Here is a 26,357-nt window from a genome sequence, read left to right on the forward strand (position 1 = left end):
GAGAGAACCCAAAGATGCATGGCTTGGTGGGAACAGCTGGGAGCCAAGCCAGGGAGCAGGTGTCAGGAGCCCTCTGAGTTATTCCTGGGCCTTTCTCCACTCCATCAGAATTCCCCTTCCACTGAGGCTGGTCTCCATGTTCTTCCCCCTCCTCACCTCAATGTGTCACTGCATGAGTCCACCCTTCTGCTGACCCCTTTCTTACCCCTCCCTTGGGTGGCTTTGGAACATATTCACTTCTCTCTTCAGCCCCTGTTACGTTCACTTGTCTGCACTGTAAGCTGCTCACTTAGATGGACCATTTTATTTGCCGTTGCCCAGATGCACGGATTTGAGCTCAGGCTTTGCCAGGAACTAGCTAAGAGACCTCCCAAGAGTCCGTGTTGTCTCTGTGGGCCTCCGCTCTCCCAGCTTTCCCACCCGGGAAATGGTCTCCCAGGACGCATCTGCCTTTGAAATGTGAACTCCAGGAGAGCAGAGACAGTGATAAGCCTGGTGGGGTAGGAGTGCATTTCCTACTTGCAGTGATTTCTTTTTTTTTTTTTAATAATTTTTAAAAGATTTTATTTATTTGAGAGAGAGGGGGAGAGAGAGAGAGAACAGGAGCAGAGGGGAGGGGCTGAGCGAGGAGCCTGAGATCATGACCTGAGCCAAAGACACTTAACCAACCGAGCCACCCAGGTGCCCCCCATTTGCAGTGATTTCTTGCCGAAGAGGCAGTTCCTCAGCCTGACTCCTGTCTGCTGCGAGCTCTCCTTTCAGCAAACTTCCCCTTTTCTTCCAGGGCTGGGAGAGGGTTCTGCCCTCCTTCATCCAGACAGCAGATCCCATCCCAGGTCCTTAGAGAAAAGTGCCTGGAGGGCTTTCAAGGAATCACAGTGCCATCACATGCTCAAACATCTCCACAATGGTGCAAGGATCACCGTGCAGATGCCACCAGCGATCGAAGGCCACTGGGTGTCCACTGGGTAAGAGGGTCGGGGGCTGGACCTAGGGGGGGAGGTGGGAGGGAACCAGAGAGCACGCGGCTGTGAAGGCCTTCCTTGGGGCTTCTCAGATGCATAGAGACTACCCTATCTGCAATGATGCACGTGTTATCTAAGTTCTAACTAAAAACCAAGCAACACTTTGAAACTCTGGTCAGTAAAGAACCAGAGCTAAGGACTGTAGGAATGTTAGCTAAAGCAGAGATGATGTACCACTGTTAACCACAGGCTGTGAGTGAATGGGTCCTTGTTTACCGACTCTGTGGGACCACGCATGTATAAAAAGAAACCATTAGCAAGTGAAATTAGGAGTCTGTGTTTCACCGACCCTGAAACATGACTTGCAAGCTTCTGAGGGTCTAAATATTCTAGCCATATTCTGGTAATTTAATATATGGCTTCAGGGTTGTAAGAGTAAGTGAAAGGTACTTAAACTACCTCTGCTAGCCAGGGCGTAGTTCTTGGACTGTTTTCCAGGCTACAGAGCTGAGATTTATCCCAGTTTGAGCTCTGGCTTATCTTCCATTAGAGCTTTTAAAAATAGCCGAGAGGCAGACCTGCAATTTTTCCCCTACCGATTAAATTGTTGAGAATTAACAAGGCTCACTCTGGGATCTGATCACTTTTCCCTTGCAGCCTCCAGGTACCTTGGGGAGGGATCAAATGCACACAGAGAAGAGAAAAAAGGAATTTTTATAAGATGATGAAGACCCAGAGGTGGTGTTTTTTTTTTCCCCTAAAGATGGGGTTTCTTAAAATAACCACATGATAAATATTTGCACAATCTTAATGTGGTGTACTTTTAAATAATTTATCATTTTATTTAAACACATATTTATTGAGTGTACAAATATTTACTGTGTGCCCAGCACTATTCTAGATTTTGTGTATATAGCTGTGAACAAAACAAGACATAGTCCCTGTCTTCAGGAATTTTACAAATAAACATACAAAGAAGTAGTATGAAGAGGGAAAAAAACAACAGGTGCTAAAGGAGAATACCAGGGGCCTTATTTTAGGACAGGGGTGGGGTCAGGAAAGGCTACCAGAGGAAAGGACACTTGAGCTGGGATGTCCTTAGCTGTGCAAAGACCCAGGGAAGTGCTTTCCATCTGGAAGAACTAGCAAAGACTGGGTTGGAGAAGCAACTGACCTGGAGTCCTTGTAGCAGGGAAGTAGTAAACCTGGGCATAGGTACCTTGGGGCGGGGGGGCACAGCTTCAGATGAGGCTGCCGGGGAGGGCGGGACCAGCTCCAGGACAGGTCTGGCCAGATTGGGGTTAAAGTTAAGAGAACTGGACCGTCATTGGTCACTGAAGAGTTTGCAGCAAGGACCATGTTTAAGACATGATCCAGCTTTCACAGGAGGAACTCGGGCTGCAGTGTGGCAAATGGGTGGTAGAAAAAGTGAGAGGAGGATGATCAATGAAAAGATGGTTGCAACAGGTGCATCCAGAGGTGACGAGGCCTAGGTGAGGGGGTGGCGGGACTTGGGATGCATTGAGCCCTGAGGCCAGGCAGCACACCATCAGTGCCCTTATAAACAGACCTCAATCACTGCTCACGCGGCATAGGGCCTTCTTCGCAGGGGGAGGACCTTTGCGGCTCCTCTCAAGCCTTCTCTGCAGAGCACTGGGCTCAGAGTTCCACTGAGTGCGTTGTGTGCATGCGCCCTCACTGGACTTCCGCTGACAGCCTTTCCCAGAGGCAGGTGCCTGCTTGGAGTGATGTTTACCTTTCATCAGTGTGTTAACTGAAAACCGGAAGTGTTAGCAGTTTTGAGAAGAACAGGTCTTTGGGATTTCCGTTCCACTGTTTGATTTAGCCAGCCTGAGTCTGCTCAAACCATAATTATTGTAAATTATACATAGTAAATATGATATATATATATATATATATAAAACATACAATGTATGTATATATGATATATTGAGTTTTGATATTATATTGTTATATAATATCACAGACTTGAGCAGAGTTATGGGCCAAGCCTGATGGGTGTAAGTCATGATGTAACTGAGATTCTGTTCTAGTGGGCACTTACAGAGGTCGGATTCTTCGGCGGATATGCTGAGGAAGCCCTCCAGCATTTCCCTGGTGTGGGCTGGGCTGCAGAGATAGGAACTGGCCACAGGTGGGGCAGTGATCAGTTCCTACCAGCCACGTGAGCCCTGTGGGCCTAGTCCAAGTATTTCTGGCCAAGAAATCTAGCATTGATTTAAAGCCACAGCCAAAAACCATTTTGTCATTGTCGTTTTGTCAGTCAGCACAAACAAAAGGAACCCTTACTTCTGTTCCGTTAGCTTTGCTTTCACTAATGGACCCTTTTCCCCAGTAGAGGGAAGATTAATTTTCACTGGACGGGAGGGTGAATTTCCACTTGCCCCTAAGTGATTTCTCCCCAGACTAGATTCCATTTCAGGACGACAGACACCCAACGCCTGCCTGCTATAGACAGGGTCCATACAACAGAAGTGCTCAGGGACCCACTGTTTTGGGCTCGCATAAGGAGACTTCCTTTACAGGCCGGCACTACTCTCTCCCTTCTTCCCACCGGAAGGATGCTTCTCTGTAGTTAGGCCCCCGTGGAAGTGAGAACGGCAGGTCTGGGCGCTCTTAGCTTGTTCATAGAACGAATAAAGACTGGAGTAGAGAGATAGGAACACAGCCTGGAGCCAGACTGCCCAGATTCAAGGTCTGGCTTTTCTGGCTGGTTCTGTGGCCTGGGGGCACTTTCCCTAATCTCTCATGCCTTGGTTTCTCTAGCTGTAAAACAGAAACAATACCTCCTTCACTCCTGGGTTGTTGTAAGGATTCAATACCTTGGTTTCTATGAAGGCACAGAACAGCGTCTGGCCCAGAATAAACTTTTGTTATTATTACCATAATTTCTTGACACTGTAACGAATCTGCTCCTCAGTGCCTTTGGGCTTGAAAATGTCTTCCTTCCCCATTTCTCCTTCAGCTGTGAAGTGAGGTCAGGCCCAGAGTTCATCACAAGGTCCTACAGATTCTACCACAATAACACCTTCAAGGCCTACCAGTTCTATTATGGTGGCAACCGGTGCACGAGCCCCACCTACACCCTCGTCATCCGGGGCAAGGTGCGCCTGCGCCAGGCCTCCTGGATCATCCGCGGGGGCACTGAGGCTGACTACCAGCTGCACAACGTGCAGGTCGTCTGCCACACAGAGGCTGTCGCTGAGAGGCTCAGCCAGCTGGTGAACCGCACGTGCCCGGGCTTCGTGCCTGCTGCGGGCCCCTGGGTGCAGGACGTGCCCTACGACCTGTGGCGGGAAGAAAATGGCTGCGAGTGCACCAAGGCCGTGAACTTCGCCATGCACGAGCTGCAGCTCATCCGTGTGGAGAAGCAGTACCTCCAGCACAACCTGGACCGCCTGGTGGAGGAGCTCTTCCTCGGGGACATCCACACTGACGCCTCACAGAGGATGTTTTACCGGCCGTCCAGTTACCAGCCCCCCCTGCAGAATGCCAAGGTAACACCCCCTCCCCCCACGCACACACATGCAGCTGACTGTACTCAGGGCCTGCGGGCTGTTCTTTATTAAGTAAGATAAGCGACCCGTAGGGAGGCAGTGGGGTCCAAAGGGACCCAGTGTCATGGAGGATGTGGTGGAGGGCTGCCCACGGAGGGACACACAGCAGAGTCAGGACACCTGGCTGGGCCACCAATTTGCTCTGCAATGAGGGGGTATGGTTTTCCTCATGACATGGGTGATGGCAGGACGCTTGTTGGTGTGCTAGGGGCCCTGGGGTGGTGGTTCTCGAATATTCTTAAGGCTCTTCTCAGCTCTAACACTCCATGAACATCTTTGATTTGGAGAGGAAAGAATAAAGGACGTTCGGAGATGTTAGAACCACACTTGGGACAGATGCCGGACCAGGAGTGATCCCAACCCTGGAGGAGAGGGAGAGGTGCCTGAGGGGAACGGGGAACGTGACAGTGCTATTGTAGGCTGTGCCTATTGTCTCCCACCCACACTACTGCTTTCAGTCTTCACAACGACCCCCTGAGTCAGATATTGCCACCCTCTTGGACAGAAAGGAGAGGTAGCGGAGACTCAAGGGGCTGTCTTTTGCCCAAGGTCACCCAGGTAGTGAGGTTCTGCATTGGAACTTGAACTCAGACCTCCTTCTGCAGACCCCACATTCTTTCCATTCAAGTAAGTGAAATGTAAAGTCACTGTGATCACAAGGGAGGACGGAGGGGGGCAGGAAACAATTAAAACCTTATAATGGTCTTCTCTTGAATGATAGTCCAGTAATTATATTTGGAATTCACAAAGCATTTCCTTCCCATGGGCTCAGAATCCGTGTCAGCCTGTAACACGATCTTCCACCGCAGAAGCTGGGGAAGCTTGAGGCAGGGAGGGGCGTGCAGGGAGGTGGTCAAGGGAGATTTCTCCAGTGCCTCCCCCCACTGGCATCAGATTGGCTTCTGTGGAATCCTCTCTAGAAAAATAACTCTAAATGAGGGGCCCCATTTGACTTTTATTTGACAGTTTATTCATTTTTTTAATCCTTTTTTTTCTTAGTCCTTTGAGCTTATTTATGACTTGTGGAGATATCCCAGAGTACTTCCCCTGCCAAAGACCACTCGGTGTTATCTTCTGTTTATCTGTGTTATTGTGAGCTCCTGTAATGAAAGTCGCCTTTATTATAATTGTGGGAAATCTGCTGAGGAAGCCCACTTGGCCGAGGCTGCTTCCTCTAGATGCGCCTCACCAGGGACGGTCCCCATGTGTGAGGCGAAGCCAGGCTGAGGGCCCTGGGCCCCAGACCCAGCCCTCCCTGGGCTCACAGAATGACTCCGAGCGCCAAACGGGAGTCAGCCCCCCCTTATCCCGCCCTGAGGTTCCAGGTGCGTGGAGGAGGAAGAGGGGGTTAGGGCAGTGAGGGAGAGGGTGGCCTTTCTTGCTTGCCTCCATCCCAGTGTCTGCCTGGGATTCCCCAGGCTTTCTCAGGAGAGGGGAGAGCAGAGGAGCTGAAGCTCCACCCATTCCACACATCATACAAAGGCATCAAGAGGACAATGGGCCATAGGTGGCATCTAGGCAACGGTGTGCTTTGCGGGGGGACAGATAGGAATCATGGGCTCCCCGTCCCATCGTGGGACCCTTCCAGACAGAAGCGTTGTCTAGAGTCAGTGCTGAACCCTGCAGCTGAACAACTTCTCTTGAAACCTCTGGTGTGCGAGAGCAGCAGGGTAAAGGAGCTTTTCGTCTGAACATTTGGCTGCCTCTGAGTACAGTCTAGCCAACTTTCAAATTATCTCTGGTAATGGGAGGTAAGAATGTCATGAATAAAACTGGCCCACAGATAATCCAGAAACTTTATGTCAGCCAAGAGCGCCAACCCTGTCCCACCCTGAACCTTTAGGAAGATCTGCTCAGCACGCAGTCCTTTTTGTGCCCACTTGCCCTCGTGCAGAGACACTAATAGACAGCGAACAGCCAAGAGACAAGAGCAGTGAGGCAGGGATCTGAGTGAGAAGGAGGCAGTCCGAGGGAGGAGGCTGAATTTCTGCAGGAGAGCGCAGGTGCAGTCCCGGAGCTGCCTGGGCTGGAGTCTGACCACTCTCCCATCCACACCTGACCTTGGGCTGGGTTTTTGCACACACTCAGGTTCAGATTCCTTTTCCTCAACTGCAGATGCCCACGGAGGCAGGTTTTAGGACTGAAAAGAAAAAAGAATTAACCATGACATCTTTCTTTCCTCAGCTCCGTTCCCTCACTCTTAGCTTACTGCTGTTACTTCTGGTGGCACACCCCATCAGGAGGCCCGATAGGTAAAATCAGTATTCGTAGACCTGCAGCTCTGGAAGATTCTCTCCCACTCCCTCCCCGGGCCTATAGGAGGCATTTCTCCTGCTGTCAGTCCATTCACTGAACAGAGCCTGTCTGTTGGGAGAGCAAAGGCACACACTTGTGGTTCCTGGAGGAAAAATGTCTTGACTGTGAGTTGTTACCATTGGCGTGAGGACTAAGGATGATAGTTGTAAGGCTGACCTTAGAATTTTTATGAACAAAAAAGTGGGAGATGTGGTTTTTTTATTTTTTAATTTTTTTTCTTTTTAACACTGTCTGGATAAATTGGCGAGAATATGGACTTTGGAGGTGGTATCCAATCCTGGAATCCACTTCTGTGGCCATCAGCTGTGTGTGTTGGTGGTGTCATCTGACCTCTGGGAGCCTTGATTTTTCTTCTATAAAGTGGTAAGAATATAAAAATCGACTGGATTAGTGCCTGCCATCTGGAAAGGACCCTTCACCAAAGTTCCCTTCTCCTCACCCATGGAGTAGGTAGCCCTTCTGGGCACGTGTCTCCTGGAGGGATGACAATGACAGTGACATTGACCGGGAATAGCATAAAGAGTATGATACCATTGTGTGAAACTCAGAATGAAAGAAGAATAAGACGAACTTACAAAGACAGTATTTCTGGAAGGGTACACGGGATACGTAACAATTGCCTCTGAGGAAGGGAACAATTGGGGGACAGTTGACCGACGCTTATCACTGTATACCTTTTTTGTACCTTTTGCACCTTGTGCCATGATCTTGTATTATCCAAACAGAGTAACCATGCAAAATTAAAATAAATTTCGGAAGCTAGGGCTCTGAGGCTCAGAGGAGTGCCGCAGCCACTGCTGGAGCTGGTGGCAGGGCTGGGAGGAGGACCCAGGCGGGCGTCCAGGGCCGGTGTGCACTGCCCTCCGCTTCCGCTGCCAGCCCGCATGGCCACGGGCGTCCTTCGAAGGCCAGTGAGGTCTGCGTGGCTCTGGGAGCTGAAAGGGCCCGTTCTTCTCTTGTTGTCCCTGGCATTGAACGTCTTGGCCCGCAGCATGCCGCCGGGTCCTCAGGAAGCTTTTAGATCCTTCCCCAGGACAGCTATGAGAAGGAAGAAGCAGGCTTCACCATTGGTGCCTTTCCAGACTGGGCGCAGGCAGAGCCCCAGGTGCTCCCTGCCCGCTGGCCAGTGGCAGGTCGCCTCACCCGCTGGGAATGGGAAGGAGGAAGGAGGAGGGCTGGGAGCACATCCGGAGAGACCACACTCCCCCCTGCCACCCGCCTCTTTGAACTCTTTGCCTCCCCTAATTGCCGGTCCATAGAGACCTGGCTGAAAATTAGTTTAAATGCTAAATTGAGTTTGAAACCACTAGTCTCAGCCCCTCTGGAAACGCGACACCATGTAAAAATAGAAACTTTAAATCAACTTGTTTTTCTAAGCTTTATACAGCTTTGCCGTGAGGTTCAGAGTCCTTTGGCAAATATATCGCGTTTGAAGAGAATCAGGTGTGCTGGGAGGATTCTTTCAGGATGAAATTGGCTGCTATTCACTGCGAAAAATCAAGACCACATAAAATACCCCTGAAAGAAGATGCTTTCCCTCAATTGAGTTTAACATCAGGGCAGCCATCACCCTCTGCCTAGATTTTTGTGCAGTTGAAGGGTTAGTGAGCTGAATTCTTTCAGTGGTAGAATCAAATAGTAATTAAAAGCAAATGATCACCCGGGTTGTTGGAAATGCCAGAGCCTCAGGATCAGACTTGTAAGCAAATGGAATTGGTCTTTCTCCAAAATCCTGCACCGATTTAGCCACAGGGTCATAAATCAAAGGGGTTGTCTAAAACCAGACAACTTTCCCCAAGCCGTGCATCTCAAATATTCTGCCCCAGCGCATTCACGGCACATCTGAGGAAGACAGGCACCGAAGTGTTTTCAAGAGTAGCTGAGCACTGAAAATGAAGAAGGTGATACTCATGTGCTTTCTCTCTTAAATTCTGTAGAAATCGCTAGACTGTGAACGAGCATTTCTTTCTGAGGAAGCTGGCCTTTCGGAGCCTTTTCACAGTCTGTGAGAAATACAGATGAACTTTGAGACTCTCTGACATCTGTGACATCCAAGGGACTGTGGACCAGGTGGCCACGGGCAGCACATTTTTCAGCCCAGCCCCAGGAGGTGGCTCTGCCACACGGAGGGGGCCCTGCCTCAGGCATGTGCTTGGCGGGGCTCCCAGGTGGCTGGGTGAGTGGGTGTCACAGGACTAACGGCAGAAGGAGCTGGGAAAGGAAGGTGGTTGTGGAAGAATTCGCCTTCCTTCTCTTTCTGCTGCTGGAGGGAAAGGAGGTTTGTGGAGGTGACAGGGAATGGAAGAGGTGGGAGAGGACCGGGGAGTTCAAGGAGTCATGACCTAAAAAGCCCATCTTACATCAAGGATGAATCCTAAAGAAAAGTGTGACCCTGCTTGCCCGGTCTGGGTGTTTACTATAGAGCAGCAAATGGTACACATTGGATGATGGGGTCTTGACCTGGAAAGGATTGCCCGCATGGACCTCTGATTGGGCCAGAGTGTGAAGTGTCTTGCAGTCGATTGCTGACAGCCACTTTTTTTGCAGGAACAGTTGGTTATATTTCTTGATTCCAGAGTATTTCAGCAGATAAACAGACATGCAAGGTTGCTTTATTTAAGGAGTTAGCCGACCAGGAAATACTTGTTGTCAGGGACAGTATAAGTGGTAAACAGTTCATCCCTTAAAAGGCAAGAGAGCCCAAGGACGGAGTGAGAGCCTGGGCGTGCCGGAAATCAACTGTTCAGAAAGTCTGGAGCAGACCCGTAGTGTGCAGGGGTGCTGGGTCAGCATTGGGGGGAGCGTGGAGGAGGGGGAGAGGGCCAGACCTGGGGGGCTTCCGGATTTACAGCAGAGTTAATGTCATTATTAAAATGAATCTACTTTATTGAAATGAATTTAAATTGATAGGAGTGGAAGAAACAATCAAACAAGTAAAAACATCAATCAGAAATTTTTTTCCATAACCATTCTTGAAGTCCTTTGTTTTAAAGAACTGGCCTCTCGTAGCCGTTCCTATCTGGCCGTTGAGTCTGTACACAGTGTGTGTACAGGCAAGGTGGAAGCAAGCTTATCTTTGTTGTGATTTACTAATGTTTTGTAAACTGGAAAGGCCTTTGTGAGCTAACTTGTTGGATTCTAAACTTCTTAGAAAACCTCTTTCTAGAAAATGAAGGGCTGCTCCCAGGGACCCCACCCCCACCCAAGTGCCCCTTTTTAACTCCAGGGCAGTGTTGAGTTGACTTTTGTGTCACTAAACGGTCAGGAGATAAATGTGAAGCCTGAGATGTTGGCAGCCCACCGTTCTTGTGTCCTTCCATCATCCTTTCATCCCCTGTCCCTTCATGGCCAGCCACCTTCAGCGGCTCCTAAAGCTAGTGTTTGAGACACACAGCAGGTGTGACCAAGGCTATTCCACTTCCTCCTGAAAGTGCAATCATCATGACCCATTGAGGTCGTCAAAATGAGCCCAAGTTCATAAACTCCTGGGACTCCAGATCTGAAAAGCACCCCGAGAGGCCCATTCCACAAGGCGGTCAGCTCTCATCATTTGCGATGACCGCTGGCCTACTATATTCATATTGTTAAATAGCCAGTGACAGCATTCTAGCAATCACTCTGCCACTGGTGAGCCTTCATCATACCTGCCGCGCTCCCCCAGACGTCATGGGAACTAGGAAAAAGGGAGCGTGCTCTGGTCTTGACCTCTAAGAGCTTGACGAAGTTCTTCCCCAGTGAAATGGAGAGGCCCCCAGAAGGCTGTATGTGTAGGAATACCTGGAGCAGAATATAATCAAATGCATGGAGAATTGCAGTGTAAAAAAAAAAAAAAAGGGTTTTCGGCTTCAGTCACTGGCAGGTTTCTTCCTGAGACACATGAATATGTTTTTTATCCCATGGAAGAAAACTCTGTGAAAGGAAGTTTCCATCATCTGTTCCCATTTCTCCTCCTCCTCGGGCAAAACTTTTAGCCCAAGAAATGTTGCATTCATGTTGCTTCTCTAGTTGGTCTCTTCACGGCAAGATGATATCAAGTAATTTCTTCCATTCTGGGAAGATACTGGAAACAAGTGGATACTCTCAGCAAATGTTGTTGATGAACCACCTCTCCAGAAATAAATGTTGGCAGGGAAAGGAGAGAGCCTGAAGAATCCCTATCAGTCATCAGCCAGAGAAGACCTTTTCTAGGGACCAGAGTCCTTGATAGGGAGACATCTGTTCTCAGCCTCAGGGCCAGGCTGGGGCCAGGGGATAGCACTCAGCAAGCCCCAAGACCAAATTATGTTCCAGACTCTACCTTGGCTTGTAAGATCATCTGGGCCATGTTATTCTATCTCTCTGTGCCTTGTTGGCCTCATCTGTAAAGTGTACCCATGGTCTCTTTGAGAGGTTGTAAGCTAAGGGCATGGTGCACTTGAACTTCCTTAGACTCACATGGCTTTACGTGCAAGCTGTGGGTAGCTGACGTGTTGTCAGGGCGCCAGGCAGGAATCAGAACGCAGAGTGGGCAAAACCCCACTCTTTGCCTATAACATTGAGCACTTACGAAGTTAGAGGTTGATTTTTCATTTTTAGAATGAGTTTGATTGTTTTCTTTTAGGAAATTACATGGCGATCTTTTTTTCTCCCCTCCTCCTTCAGAATTAAAGCTTTTTATAGTTGGTGTAAAGAGTAGCAACAAGGAAACACATTCTGGTCCCTCTGCTTTAACCTTCAGATCTTCCATGTGTAGAAACTCTAACTTTAAAGTAGCCCTTTCTAAGATTCAGGGAGGGACCGAGGTAGAAGCCCAAGGGGAGAGCCCACAAAAGGATAGCTTCTTAGAATCGTGTATCAGAGCATGGACCAAAAAAGAGAGGAATTTCATAAAGCAAATGATATTTCAGAGTACACATCATTCTTAATGTCAAAAAACTCTTCCCATTTGTTCTTTTTGAAAAGCTGCTGTTTATTTTTTTTTAAGATTTTATTTATTTGAGAGAAAGCAAGAGAGAGAGAGTGCACAAGCAGGGGGAAAAGCAGGCAGAAGAAGAAGCAGACACCCTGCTGAGCAGGGAGCCTGATGTGGGCTCCATTCCAGGACTCCAGGATCATGACCTGAGCTGAAGGCAGGCACTTAACTGACTGAGCCACCCAGGCACCCCGAAAAGCTGCTGTTTAAGAAAAGCATCCCCCAAAAAAGAAACTTTAGAGCCAGTATATAGGCCTTAATTTCTGCTTCTGCATAATTGTTCCTATAGGTCTTTTGAGTTTTATTCAAGCCAAGGATGGTGGGAATTAAGAGCACAAATTAGATTTATTCAAAATCTGTCAAATATAACAGGTTTCTCCCTTATCTAACCGTGGCTAAAACTGTCCACTTGGTGACAGTATCCACAGAGAGGCCAAAAATCCCACCCATGTTTATGACATCTTGGTTTCTTCATGCCTGCTCAAGAGTTGTTATAATAGGCTACTAGGTAATTCAACAATAACAAGAAAAACAACCCTATTAAAAAATGGGCAAAGGACTTGAATAGACATGTCTCCAGAGAAGATATACAAGTAGCCCATAAGCACATGAAAAGATGCTCAATCATTAGGGAAATGCAAATCAGAGCCACAGTGTGATACCACACCATACCCATTTGATTGGCTATTATCAAAAAGAGAAAAAAATAATTGTTGGCAAGGATGTGGAAAAATCGGAACCCTTGTGCAGTGTGGGTGGGAATGTAAAATGGTGCAGCTGCTGTGGAAACCAGTATGGTGGTGGTTCCTCCAAAAGTTAAACATCGAATTATGGTGTGATCCAGAAATTTCACTTCTGAGTGTATGCCCGAAAGACCTGAAAGTGGGGTCTGAAATAGATTGTACGCCTGTCTGTGCTCGTAGCGTCGTTCTTCACAGTAGCCAAAAAAATGGAGAGTTCATCAGAGGATGAATGGATAAACAAAATGTGGTGCATACACACATGGAAATATTATTCAGCCTTGAAACGAGAGGAAATTCTGACCCAGGCTACAACATGCACGAACCTTGAGGACATTATGCTAAGTGAAATAAGCTGGTCACAAAAAGGACCGATTCTGTGTGCTTTCACTTCTGCGAGGTCCCTAGGGTAGACAACTCCATAGAGACAGAAAGTAGAATGGGCTCGATTGAAAGAATGGGGAGTTGGTGTCTATTGGGCACACAGTTTCAGTTTGGAAAGATGGAAAAAGTTCTAGAAATGGACAGTGGTGGCAGTTGCTCAACAGTGTGAATGTGCTTATTAGCACCACTGAACTATGCACTTAAAATGGTTAAGATGGTAAGTTTTACGTCACGTATATTTTACCACAATAAAAAAATGGGAATTTGGCAAGACCAGTACCTAAGGGCCAGCTTCCTCCTACTCTGTCCCTAAATTCTCACAGACCCAGCTGATGGATAGCAAGCTTCCCCTGCTTGTGGCTTGCTTTTCTCTGCTGACGAACAGAAATGATTCAGCCAGGTCCCCATCGCCAAGGTCAGGCCTCTGTGCCATTGTTCTTAACAGCATCACAGGACTCCACACACTACCATGGCACCGCTTCCTCTCACCGAGCCTGTTCCTGTTCTGACGGAAGAGCACTGGATCCCTGATGTTATGCAGCAGCTCTAGTGAGAATGAAGACCTCTATTCTCCCAGCGTCCTCTGCCCCATCCGAGAAGCTTTCTGGGAGGTTGCCGAATTGAGATTGGTATTTGAGGAGACAAATCTTGTCAGGGAAGGAGACTCCTGTCTTAGAATGGCCAGAAATGAAGTGGCCACAAATGATGTTTCTAAATCCCCAAATTACAGATAGCAAACCCATTTGTGCACTGCTGGTGGGCAGTCTCTGGCCACCTCTGCTTGTTGGAGGGTTTCTCAGCCACAGCCCCAGACAGCCAGTCGTTGTCCGGGGACCGTGGGAGTGTTCTCAAGGGGACAGTCAGGGAGACAGCCCCTGAAAGACAGAGCTGCAGCTATCTTGCACTAATTAAATGGCTTAAAGCTATAAAGCAGGAAGCAAATTAAAAGCCTATAAACCTTCTAACCTGGGGGCCGGCAGACATAAATGGATGACAGGTGTGCAGACTGTCTTTGCGGAGGCCTCCTTTATGCCCCCCTTTGAAAGGACCCCTGCTTTTCTACACAGCTCCCTTTGTCGTCCCAGCAATTGGAAGGCTGTCTTTTTTTTTTTTTTTAGTTTTGTGTGTCTCATAATTGTTTTTAAAAGTGAAAAAAAATCTAATTGTAAAATACACGTAACATTTCCATCTTAGCCGTTTGAGGTGTCCAGTTCAGTGGCATTAAGTACATTCACACTATTGTGTGACCATCTCCCCCATCCACCCACACAACTTTTTCATCTTCCTGACCTGAAGCTGTGTCCCCATTAAACAGGACCTCCCCGTCCCCCCTCCCCTAGCCCCTGGCCACCACGATTCTACTTTCTGTCTCTGAATTTGATCACTGTGGGTCCCTCATAGAAGTGGGATTGGGATCGTACCAATTGGGATTTGTCCTTTGGTGACTAATTTCACTTAGCATCATGTCGTCAGGGTTCATCTGTGTTGCAGCTCAGAATTTCTTTCCTTTTTCAAGATTGAATAATCTTTCATTGTATGTGTGGAGCACACCTTGTTTGTCCATTCACCCGTTGATGGATACGGGTTGTTGTCATCATTTGGCCGTGTGCATACACTGCTAGAAACATGGATGAGTAGCTGGCTCTTCGAGACCTTGCGTCCTCTGGACATAAACTAGAGGAGGGATTGCAGGGTCGTATGGGAGCTCTTTTCCTCAGCCCTGCACCATTTCATCTTCCCACCAGCAGTGCGCACAGGTTCCAGTCCCCCCAACCCCGTCCTTGTCCACACTGTTCTTTTCAGATTTTTTTCATAGCAGCCATCCAGCGGGTATGAGGTGATGCTAGCCTTGCCAAAGTCAAGTGTCTGGGACATGTGATAGGATTCTAAAGACAGTATACATCCCAGCTGAAATATTTAGACAAGTCCCTGATGTCAGCCAAACACACATGTGCACTTCTCAGCCCCCACTTGCACACACACACACACACACACACACCCTACCACAGTCCCATCCGTGCCCAAGGGCATAGCTCCAGGTACCTCTTGGGTCCCCAGGTAACAAGTGACGGTGCCCTTGGGGCCCTGCCCAATCCCACTGGTGAGCTTCATGTGAAGGGAGCGTATGTGCGCTGCTCTGTGATAAAGACAAAGGTCTCTCCGCGTGTGTTTCTTGTCCCCAGAACCACGACCACGCCTGCATCGCCTGCCGCATCATCCACAGGTCAGATGAGCACCGCCCGCCCCTCCTGCCCCCCAAGGCTGACCTGACCGTCGGCCTGCACGGCGAGTGGGTGAGCCAGCGCTGCGAGGTGCGGCCCGAGGTCCTCTTCCTGACGCGCCACTTCATCTTCCATGACAACAATAACACCTGGGAAGGGCATTACTACCACTACTCCGACCCTGTCTGCAAGCACCCCACCTTCTCCATCTACGCCAAGGGCCGCTACAGCCGGGGAGTGCACTCCTCCAGGGTCATGGGAGGCACGGAGTTTGTGTTCAAAGGTAGGGCTCCTGCCTCGACTCCCACAGTAACAGCCCAGTGGGTGAAAAACTGAGCGGTTTGGGGACTTTTTGTCCAGGCAGAGCCTGAGGGAAAGGGCTTTTTTTTTTTTTTTCCCCTGGGAGAGATGTTGGGGGAGAAATTAGGGACTCCTTTCTGCTTCAAGGTCATCATTCACATCAGCCTTCAAGGTTCCCCTGTGCTCAGGATGGGGCCAACAGGGGTGGCTGAGCCTGTGGGCCACAGTGCGGGAGGGCCCACACTGCTATGCACGGTGTCAGATGTAGCCAGGGAGCATGTGACGAGGGGTGAAGCCTCACGTCTGCACGTTTCCTGCTTGTGCACAGCTCAGGGTGATTCTGACCTGCCCCTGTGATAACATACATTGCACTTACTTGCTGCATTCAGTGTGCTTTCTGGAGTGGGCACTAAAGAGCAGGTGCTAGTTACAGCTCAGGTGCTCAGCATTGTCCTTTCCAGCGCTGGGTTTGTCATGCTCTCGAAAGTTGTCCTGTGCCTGGAGCTCTGGGAGATTTAGGATTTGTAATGATTACCTAACTGAGGAGCAGAAGGGCTGAAATTCACCAGTCTGGGATCAGCAAGGGAGGTCTCATGGCCTCTTTTTCTAGAAATTCTTTTTACGTTTCTGTATCTTGTTAAGATGGTGTCAGTCATGTCACAGACAAATAAAAGAGAGGTGATCCAGATGCTGGGTGTGACCCCTTCTAGGATAGCATCCCGTGGTCCAGTCTATTTAATATGAAGTATTTCTGCTAACCCAGATAAGTCCTAGGGCATCTTAATCATCCACTTAGGAAGGAAGATTTTCTCCAGGAAGGATGGACCTTTGCTAGATGTGGCCAAGAGAACAGGCATCTTGGTCTGATTCCACCCTGAGGCTGTCGTGGTGTGCATAAAGTCCCCTGGGGTCCTTCAGAAACAGCCCTCTGTACATGCTGGGATTTTTATTTAATGTATTCACTCATATTTTTCTTGCCTGCAGCTTAATTCATTTTAGATGCCTGATATATGGGCCAGTAAGAATTTGCAAGACTGCTAACTAATATAGGCGTTCAACACCAAAACTATTGAAAAGCCTCAAAACTTTTTCACAAAAACAAAATTCCAGTTTGTGTTGAATATTGTGTCAATGCCAAAGAGTCAGTGTCACCAAGGGCAACTCCTCGGAGACATTCTGTGTGACAGTTTGAGTTCACAGTGACAGGCAGTCGGCTGCAGCGTGGGCTCCGCATTTATACGCCAAGTGAGGTCTCCCTGCAGTATGTTTGGGGTGATGGCCCTGCACATCAGCACGCTGAACACTGCACTGGGGGTGCTTCTGTGCTGGCTGCGACCGGTAGGTGGCTGTGCAGCCGGAGTGTTTTGTGCACCCCACGCCCCCCACCCCCTGAGTCACCGACCTGTCCTCTCTCCTTCGCAGTGAACCACATGAAGGTCACCCCCATGGACGCGGCCACGGCCTCACTCCTCAACGTCTTCAATGGGAACGAGTGTGGGGCCGAGGGCTCCTGGCAGGTGGGCGTCCAGCAGGACGTGACACACACCAACGGCTGCGTGGCGCTGGGGATCAAACTACCTCACACCGAATATGAGATCTTCAAAATGGAGCAGGATGCCCGTGGCCGCTATCTGCTCTTCAACGGCCAGAGGCCCAGCGACGGGTCCAGTCCAGACAGGCCCGAGAAGAGAGCCACCTCCTACCAGATGCCCCTAGTCCAGTGTGCGTCCTCCGCGCCCAGAGCCGAGGACTTCTCCGAGGACCACCGAGGTCACCAGTACAGGAGCTGGGCTCCCGGGCGGAGCGCTTGTCCCCTGCTCCTTGCTGCGCTTGCCGGCCTTTTGACTCTACCGCACTGGAATGTCCTCAGATAGAAGTTTTTAAAAAGCTATATTTTTCCAAACCAGGATTCCTTACAATTGACAGATTTTCTTTACAAAAAAGAAAGGGCGCTACTTCTTGTGATGCACTTGAACGCCCCAGAACTGTGGCTCCTTTTCTGCTGCCCGGCCCCCTCCCTCCCAGCCTGAGTCCTGAGCAGCGCTGTTTGAAGTTTCTGCTTTGAACTCTGGCCAGTGGGATCCCAGGCCCGGGCGCCTGCTCAACAGTAATTGCACTTTAAGACCGCAGAGAGTGTCGAGCTAGTGTGTTTGGTAGAGGGGGCAGGGTGATGGCTAAGCCCTCTTCTGTTCTTCCTCGGAATCATTATTCTGTTTCTGAGTTTCATGTAGACAAATCAGGCTCCTGCTTTTCCTGCCACTGTTCCGCGGACGCTTCCTGTCCTCCCCTGAAGCTGTGTAGTGACCTGGAATCCAGTGCAGAGTTGGTTTGGGACTGTCATGAAGACACCTTTTCTAAGAAGAGACTTGAGTGTAGATATGTATATAGGGAAAGACACGGGCTTTAGCTTAACCATCCTGACAGCCTTAATGCAAAAGAAGGAGGGAATCACAGCTTTCAAATGTTGAGTGGAAAAGTATCTGTAATTAAAGTTTCAACATAATTTAAACTACTGTTGTTTTAACTTGTGGGGAAAGGAGACTTGGTGAAATGCTGGTTTCTGGGTGGTTGCCGAATGCACGCTGCCTGATGACTGTTCAGCTGACAAGGGTGATCGAGCAGATACCAAAAGCAGTGCACACAGGACCAGCGATGCACGGGACGGTGACAGTGCGTTAAAGGCCACCTGAGTGGTTAAAAAGTGCCTGTTCATTCCACAGTTTCCTCTTCGTGGGACCCTTGTCCTGGCTCATGCTGTGTCTGGTTAGGGGTGAGCCATGGAGCCTCGCTTGGCCACCTCAGCTACCTTCAATGATGACTATTCAGAGACCATGCTTTGCTGTTCAGGGGCCCGGCTGTTCAAAGAGAGTGTAGTGGGGGCATCCTCACCGGGGCTGCACTAGACGCTCAATATGTGTGAGACCCACGCTTTGGGAAAAGCCGCCTTATCACCGGATGTGCCGGATTGACTCAGTTTCTGTCCTGCTGTTGCCTTTGCTCTGTGGCTCACAGGGTCTCAGGGTCACCTTCTGGAGAGTCTGTGAGCTTCTTCCTCACAGACGTTGGGAGGGGGCATGAGTCATGTCTTCCCATTCCTTTGGATCATTACAGATGGTGCTATCTGAACACCAAGTGCTGTGGCCAGTAGAGCCCGACGGAGGGAAATAGCAGGTCACCGAAAGCCTGGATGGAACCAGAGTGAGCACGGAAACCACAGTCGAGGTCAAGAGTCATACTTATATTTAAAAATTAACTTTATGAAATGCTGTAGCATTCAGTGTGGTGATAAGTTATAAGGATAGCATGGAGTACCAAAGTGCTTTATCTTTAGAATATATTTTAAGTCGTGGTGCACACTGAGGGGGTTTATTCGGATGAAATACTAACTTAATGTCTGCCAAGTTTAATAAACAAAGATGTCAAAAATACTCCCACAGAATTCATTTTACCTGTGGATCTATTTAATTAGCACTAATGCTATCTTTAAAGGATATAATAAAATTATGTGAAAAACTGTGTTCACTGCTAAAGAATACGTCAGCAATTTGCTATAAAAGTGACTAGATTTATAACCATTTAATTCACAGGCACTCACCTAGGCTTAGATATTCACACTTTTTAAAAAGTACACCACACACACATACATGCACACATGTATCCAGACATATAGGTATTAACATGAATATAATGTATGTGTATGTATATGTCTTAGGACAACATGACATTCCTGGGGTCGCATCACTTTCTGACACACTATACATCATTACAGAGAATGGCCAGTGTAATTTACTCACAAATACTCAGCACAATGAGATGTATGCCTGTGGCTTGCTGTATCACGTATATCACATCTTGTCTCGGTTATGTCATATTAACGCAAATAAGGGTCCGTAAGTCAGTGGCAGGTAGCTCCCCTTGTAAATACTGGGTTTGGTGAAAGAAGTAAGTAAATAAACGATGGCTCTTCTCGACTTCCCGGCCTGGAACTAGACTTCCTCTCTTCCTGGGTAGTAGGCTGATGATGGTCAGGGTCAGAAAGTTGTTTCTTCGGCAAATCCTGTCAACTCCAGGGGGACCTGGACTCAGAAAGGAGCTTCCTGGAGCCCCCAGTCACCCAGTATGGAACAAAGGTAATTTGTGCAGACATGACAAATCTGGTCATCTGCGTGGATGCCTAGCGTCTGTGACTTCCAGGTGGTGGTGTCCCTCCTGCCATCCTGAACAGTCTGTCAAGGCATCCTGGTGCTGTGGCAGCCCACTCGGGTAACTCTCAGCAGCACCCAGCACCCAGGATCCCTGCGCGAGAGGCTAGGAGTCAGGGCATCCTCGACAGGGCTTCACACACACTTGTAAAAATGACTGGACCATAAGACCTGTGGTTCCTTGTTGAAGGGAAAGCTTTCAAAAGAATAGAAGAGATTCTCCATCCCAACTCCTTAAATAGGTCTTGAAAACACATATGATGTCCAAAGCAGTCCACACACACATTGCAATGCTTCATTTTAAAATGGTAAACCCCCCTCCCATCCATATGACTTATCAGGCGATGGCAATGGAGTGCGGCAACCAACAGATAGCATCTAACTGGGCATTTCTGGACACGTCCTCAAAGGAAAATGTGGAGCATCCCGAGGTGGCATTAGGGGAGCAGGGATGGGTGGACATACACGGAGAGGGGGCCCACTCTGAACAGAGAATTTCTCTACCTGACACAGATTTTTCTGGCCTTTTCGAGACATTTAAGCTTTTGAGTCCAAACATCTTTCATAAGGATACATCTGTATCAATAAGAAGTAAAGGTAGCTTGGATAAATGTTTCTCACTGATTTCTGGATTCTTGAGAAAAATGTGTAAGCATTCTTTACTTACAAGTAAGAGAATCGTATGTCCTAAAAGACTAATTGAATCCTTTAAATCCGTTTGATGACCCAAGAGTTTTTGGCCTGCAGGGTGAACAATCTCTGCATGTCCGTGGGGCTCTTAGTTTATCACAACCCCATTTCCCTGGGGTTTTAGTAGGTAGAAGTAACACTATCATGAGAAAAAAAAAAACGCTGGGGAGGTTATGCCCTCCCACTGCTGCATTGAGTGAGACCTGATGACCTGGACACTTGACACAATCACATTGCTCCAGGGGAGACCTAACTGATGCCAAGTGGTAGGGCACAAAGTGTGCCACACTGGGCACACCCACATCTCTACTCAAGTGCACGGCACACTGGACAGCAGGTTGTAGGATCTGACCCACAGCCTCCCGTGGTTTGCATGGATTCATTTGGGTCTCTTGGTTTCTGACATCCACTTTACAACCGCCTGTGCAACCCCTATGCCTTCTGGAACACCTGGAACACCCCCCGAGCAATTCCACGCCCCCTTCACCTAATCAGCCTTGTAGAGCTATTCTGTTAGAATCTGGAAGCCAGAGGGTTTGTGAGCACAGAGTGCACCACGTTGCGGCCCCAGGCATCCAAGCTTCGTCAACCACCAGCTGCATCTTCACCCTCCAGAGCTGGAGGGGCACCTGGCAGCTTTGTCCGCTGCTCAGGAATGGCTCCAGCCTCTTTATTCCTCATGAAGTCTCTCCATCTCAAGTGATATGAAAGGCTGAGAAAGATCCTCAGCAGGTTGAGAATTGTACGTCCTGAAAACTTTCAGCATTTGAGGCTCAGGCTTTTTCTGCAGCAGATGAGGCAGCATTTGAGAGGACCTGACCTTCAGAAAATCAAGGTTATAATAGCGAAGTGAGGGACACTGTGTGTTAAGAAAGCTCATTTGCAGAATGTCTTCCCGTTTCCCTAAACAACGCAGTCCATGTTCTCACACGCTGAGCCCAGGGTAATACGTCTGCCCTGGAATCAGTTTGAAACATTGAGATAGCTCATTGAAAATGGGAAGATATGTTGCAGTTTTATCCTCCAGCTTATTTGGGAAGAGGAGCTATATTATATCTGATTCCCAGCATCACTTACATGAAAAAGAAGAGCTAATCAGCCTTATAGTATTCTCAACTCATAGCATCTAAGTAGAGCGTTTAAAGAAAAAAAAGTCCCTAAAAGAGCGTCGTCTCAAAGCAGAAGAGAGTGTATTGCGTTGTGTTAGAAGCAAGCAGCTTGGCAGGGGAAGCTCGCATAGGCAAGAAGAGAGCTCTCTTCCACTATTGCTGCCTTCCTGTCCCTGGAAATAAAAGGCACCTTAGTAACACATAAGGCTGCTTTGCCTTAAAAGCCCTTTGCATAAATTAAGATTTTGAAATGAATTCTCTTCCCAATATCAAATGGAGAGCACGCCAATACGAGTACTATGGTCCGTTAAAAAGAAATAGCACTCACTACAGAGTTCTCTGCCACTTATGTAAAAAAAGAGCAATCAGTATCCAATTCCAGTGGACATTCGCATCCATTTTCAATGCTTTTTCCGCCCTTTGTCAATGTGAAGATCTTTCTGATTTTTAATTATATGTATATTTCGCCAGTGTACAAATCAATTCTTCTTTCCCACTACACATTCCAGATTATATCTCACTGGTTGTTAAAGTGTGTTTTAAAGTAAGGCTAGCGAATAGAGCATTGAATTCCTTGGAAGCTTTGACCGACTCTAGAGAAGACCAAAAAGGCATCACTAATTTCAGGTTCTAGATGATAAAGGTGTGCTCCCTGAAGTCAGGGATTAGGGAATCAAAGAGTTTTTATGGAGCTGTTCTTTCCATGCCCCAGAATGTCAGCCCAACTTTCTCAAGCACAGCAGCTGTGTCTGGAATGCACACTGTCTACGGCCTCATAACTGCTTCTTCACGTACTTACCTTGTTTCATCTTCACTACAACCTAGTACTTTACTGTTTTGAATTCTTGTGGGGAAATCCGGGTGTGGTTTGCAGTGTCCTTGTCCTAACTCCCCACAAACAAGCCAGTTTTTCTTTAGGGACTTTATCACCCACCCTTCCAGAACGTGCGGAGACACAGCGAAGCTGGTGAAGCATACGTTAGTCCCTGAGTTCAGGGGAGAGAGAATAGAAACTAGGGCAGCGGCGGTCTCTGCTTTTAACTTTGCGAGCGAAACTCCCAATCATTACTCCCTGAATCAGGCCTGGGAAGCCAAGGGAGCCTCCTTCGTCCCAGAAGTCTTCGGGAACCGTCCGGACAGAAGAACGCGTGCCCTCTTTGCAACAAGCGGGCATTTTCAACTTCCAAGCATCCTCAGGCTTCCGTGACCCTCAGTTCCTCAGCCAGGCCAAGATGATTCCATCCAGACCTGTCCTGGTCCAAGATCTCCAGACCAGTGAGTGAAGGGCTTCTGCACACATGAGCACACACTCGATACATCAAGCTCAACGGACAGATACTTGAGCAGCTTGCGTCAAGCTGGAGAGAGACTTAAAGCACTTGGTGAAACTCCTGAGAAGAAGCATGTTGTGCAGCATGAGGGATCTCCGGGTGGAAGTACGCGTACGAGTGTCTGCGCTCTCTGGGGCCAAAGTGTGTTTTAGCGAATTGTCAGAACAGGCTGGCGCTTATCTTGTCCCTGGCTTAGCACAACGTCTGGTCAAGCTACGTCTGCCTGTGCATGTAAATAAGCACCGCCCACGCAATCACTCACGTGAGCTCTCCATACTTGCTTTCAGGCTTTGTACCCAAGTCAAGTATTGAGCCACTGCCCCCATCCGTGCTGTGGTTGTACCCGCCAGGCCCTCACCCGGTCATTGCAGATGGGGAGGCTTGTCCACATCTTGAGGATGTAGCACTCAAAGCCACGCTCAGCAAAATAGGCCCAGAGGAGAGTGCAGGAGAGGCACCCATGGTAAGCTGGGCAGCATATTGTCTGCTGGGCTCTCCAGGTCCAGACCCGGGCTCCACCCTTCCCCATCTGGGACCCCACATGGACTGCAGCCATGCACTCCCTTGCCTCCACCATCCGACTAAATTTGGCCAACACGGGCATAGGCAGGCGGTCCCAGCCAAGGCAGGAGGAGACAAGTGGGGGAGTTAGCCCCCTGGCTCTATACCTGCTGGGTCGCTGTAGGTCAGCTGCTGGAGCCACTGCTCCTATCAGACAGTCCTCTTCAGACAGCTGCCCTCTCTGCTCTCTCTGGAAGCCCTTCCTCCCATACCCTTCATGGCTCCCCATCAGGCCTACCCCCGGAGTACTGCACTAGCCCTTGATGTTTGTCCTTAATATTTGGTACATTCCTTCATAAAGAATAGTCATTTCCCCTTTTTGGTGACCAGCTCTGTTTTTCTATCTTTGTGGCTCACCTGATCTTATTAGAGGGAACACAGAAATAGGAGTTTGAATCATTTTTTTCAGAGGACACCTTAGCGCTTCTAGGACATCTGGGCAGATTTGGTGGCAGCCTTTCCGAGGAGCTGCTTCCTTTCCTAAGCAATAAAGTCCTTCCTCACCTGACCCAATCTTGTGGCGCTTGCCCCCACACCTGGAGGCCCCTCACACACTGCAGGTGGCATTTCCAGGGAGGCAGGTTAGCTGCTGGACAGGACGAATGGACAAACGAGAAGAGGAGAGACGTGGACGAGAAGATGAACGAGAAGATGCTGAGTGAAAAATACTTTCCGTATTACACAAACTTCACTTTCCATTTAGGGGAGGGGAATAACCGATCATTTAATTCAGATCAGATTTCATGGTTTTACCCCAAGCTCTTTTCTATTTGTCTGCATTCTCTGTTAATCTTCCCATGGAGGACTTATGTAGTCACCATGATGTCGAGTCAATTGATACTTCTATTTTCAATATGAGAAGTTCAATGCCAAGACAAGCTATGTGTTAAAATATATATCTATTAATTTTTTTATTGTAGTAAGAACATTTAAAATGTCTAGCCCTTTAACAAAATTGGAAATGTATAGGACAGTATTGTGAACTAGAGGCACGATGTCATACAGCAGATCTCTAGAACTTATGTATCTCGCATAACTGGAACCTTATGCCTATTGAAGAGGAACACTGATAACCACTATTCTGATCTCTGATTCTATGAATTTGGCCATGACGTATACCTCATATAAATGGAATCCTACAGCATTTGTCCTTCCAAGTGGCTAATTGCACTTAGCATAATGCACTTCTAGCTCATTCATACTGTCACATTTTGCAGGATTTCCTTCCTTCTTAATACCAAGTAATATTTCATAGTATGCATATACAACATTTTGTTTATCCTTTGTCTGTTGATGGGCATTTAGGTTGTTTCTACTTCTTGGTTATTATAAATAATGCTGCAGTGAACATGGTACAGTTAGCTTTTGAAGGTAATGATTTTGTTTCCTTTGAATAAATACCTAGAAGTGGAATTGTTGGAGCAGATGGTAATTCTATTTTTAATTATCTGAGAAACCACAATATTATTTTCCACAGTAGCTGCACACACCATTTTACATTCTCATCATCAGTATACAAGGGTTCCAATTTCTCCACATCTTCTCTAATACTTGGTTTTGGTTTGTTGTGGGAGGTGGTGGTTTTATAATGGCCATCTAAGCAGGTATAAGGTGAAATTTCATTGTGGTCTTTATTTGCATTTCCCTGACAATTTTAGTATAGCTGTTGGCCATTTGTATATCTCTTTGGAGAAATGCCTATTTAAGTCTTTTGCCCATTTTTTAAATTCAAACTTTAAGTTTTTAGAGCGGTTTAAAGTTCACAGCAGAATTGAGGGGTAGGTACAGAGAATTCCCATATACGCGCTGGTATATACCCATACACATGCACAGCCCCCACCCCATTACCCACAGCCGGGCACCAGGATGGTACATTTGTTAGGACTGATGTACCTACATTGACATGTCATAATCACCCAAAGTCCAAAGTTTACCTTACAGTTCACTCTTGGTGTTGTACATTCTATGGGTTTGGCCAAATGCATAGTAACATGTATCCATCATTATGATATCATACAGAGTATTTTCATTGTCAAAAATCCTCTGTGTTCAGCCTATTCATTCCCCCCCCCTCCGCCATTTCATCCCACGAACCCCTGGCAACTGCTGATCATTTTACTGTCTCCATAGTTTTACATTTCCCAGAATGCCTTGTAGTTGGAATCCTACAGTATGTAGGGTTTTCAGGTTGGCTTCTTTCACATAGTGATAGGCATTTAAAATTCCTCCATGTTTTTCTCATGGCTTGATCGATCATTTCTTTCTAGCACTGAATAATATTTCATTTTCTGGATGTACCACCTTGTGTTTATCAATTCACACACTGAAAGACATCTTGTTGCTTCCAAGTTTGGGCTATTATGAATGAAATTGTTATGAACATCCACATGCAGGTTTTTGTGTAGACATGAGTTTTCAACTCCTTTGGCTATGTACCAAGGAGTGTTCTTGCTGGAGCATATGGTAAGAGTATATTTAGTTTTGAAAGAAACTACCAAACTGTCTTGCAAGTGGCTGCACCATTTTGCATTCCCACCAGCAATGAATGAGTGTCCCTGCTGCTCCACATCCTCACCAGCAATTAGCGTTGTCTGTTCTAATAAGTGTGTGGTGGTATCTCATTTTAATCTGTATTTCCCTGATGATATATGATATGGAGCATCTTTTCATATGCTTATTTTCCTTCCCAATCCATATATCTTCTTTGGTGAGGTGTCTGTTAAGGTCTTTAGCCAATTTTTTAAATTGGGTTGTTTGTTTTCTTATTGTTGGATTTTAAATGTTCTTTGTATATTTTGGCTAACAGTTCTTTATCAGTTGTTTATTTTGTAAATATCTTCCCCTAGTCCGCAGCTTGTCTATCTCATTCTCTTGACATTGTATTTCACAAAGCAGAAGTTTTTAATTTTAATGAAGTCCAGCTTATCAATTATTTTTTTTCATGGATCATGCCTTTGATGTTGTATCTAAAAAGTCATTGCCGTACCCAAGGTCATCTAGGTCTTTTC

General features: G+C 47.6%; 1 protein-coding gene across 1 annotated transcript in view; it reads left to right on the plus strand.

The window, feature by feature from the left end:
* APCDD1 (APC down-regulated 1) overlaps nucleotides 1–19,427 on the plus strand; it is a 34,424-nt gene extending 14,997 nt beyond the window's left edge. Inside the window, exons 2-5 of the mRNA XM_045793884.2 lie at nucleotides 785–968; nucleotides 3,952–4,483; nucleotides 15,118–15,439; nucleotides 16,879–19,427. Coding sequence (XP_045649840.2) covers nucleotides 785–968; nucleotides 3,952–4,483; nucleotides 15,118–15,439; nucleotides 16,879–17,330 — 1,490 coding nt within the window. The 3' untranslated portion in view covers nucleotides 17,331–19,427. The remainder of the gene's footprint in view (nucleotides 1–784; nucleotides 969–3,951; nucleotides 4,484–15,117; nucleotides 15,440–16,878) is intronic.
* Nucleotides 19,428–26,357: the final 6,930 nt, after the last annotated feature.

This window comes from Ursus americanus, chromosome 19, assembly GCF_024610735.1.
Source record: "Ursus americanus isolate L20-20 chromosome 19, mUrsAme1.1.p, whole genome shotgun sequence".
NCBI lineage: Eukaryota > Metazoa > Chordata > Mammalia > Carnivora > Ursidae > Ursus > Ursus americanus.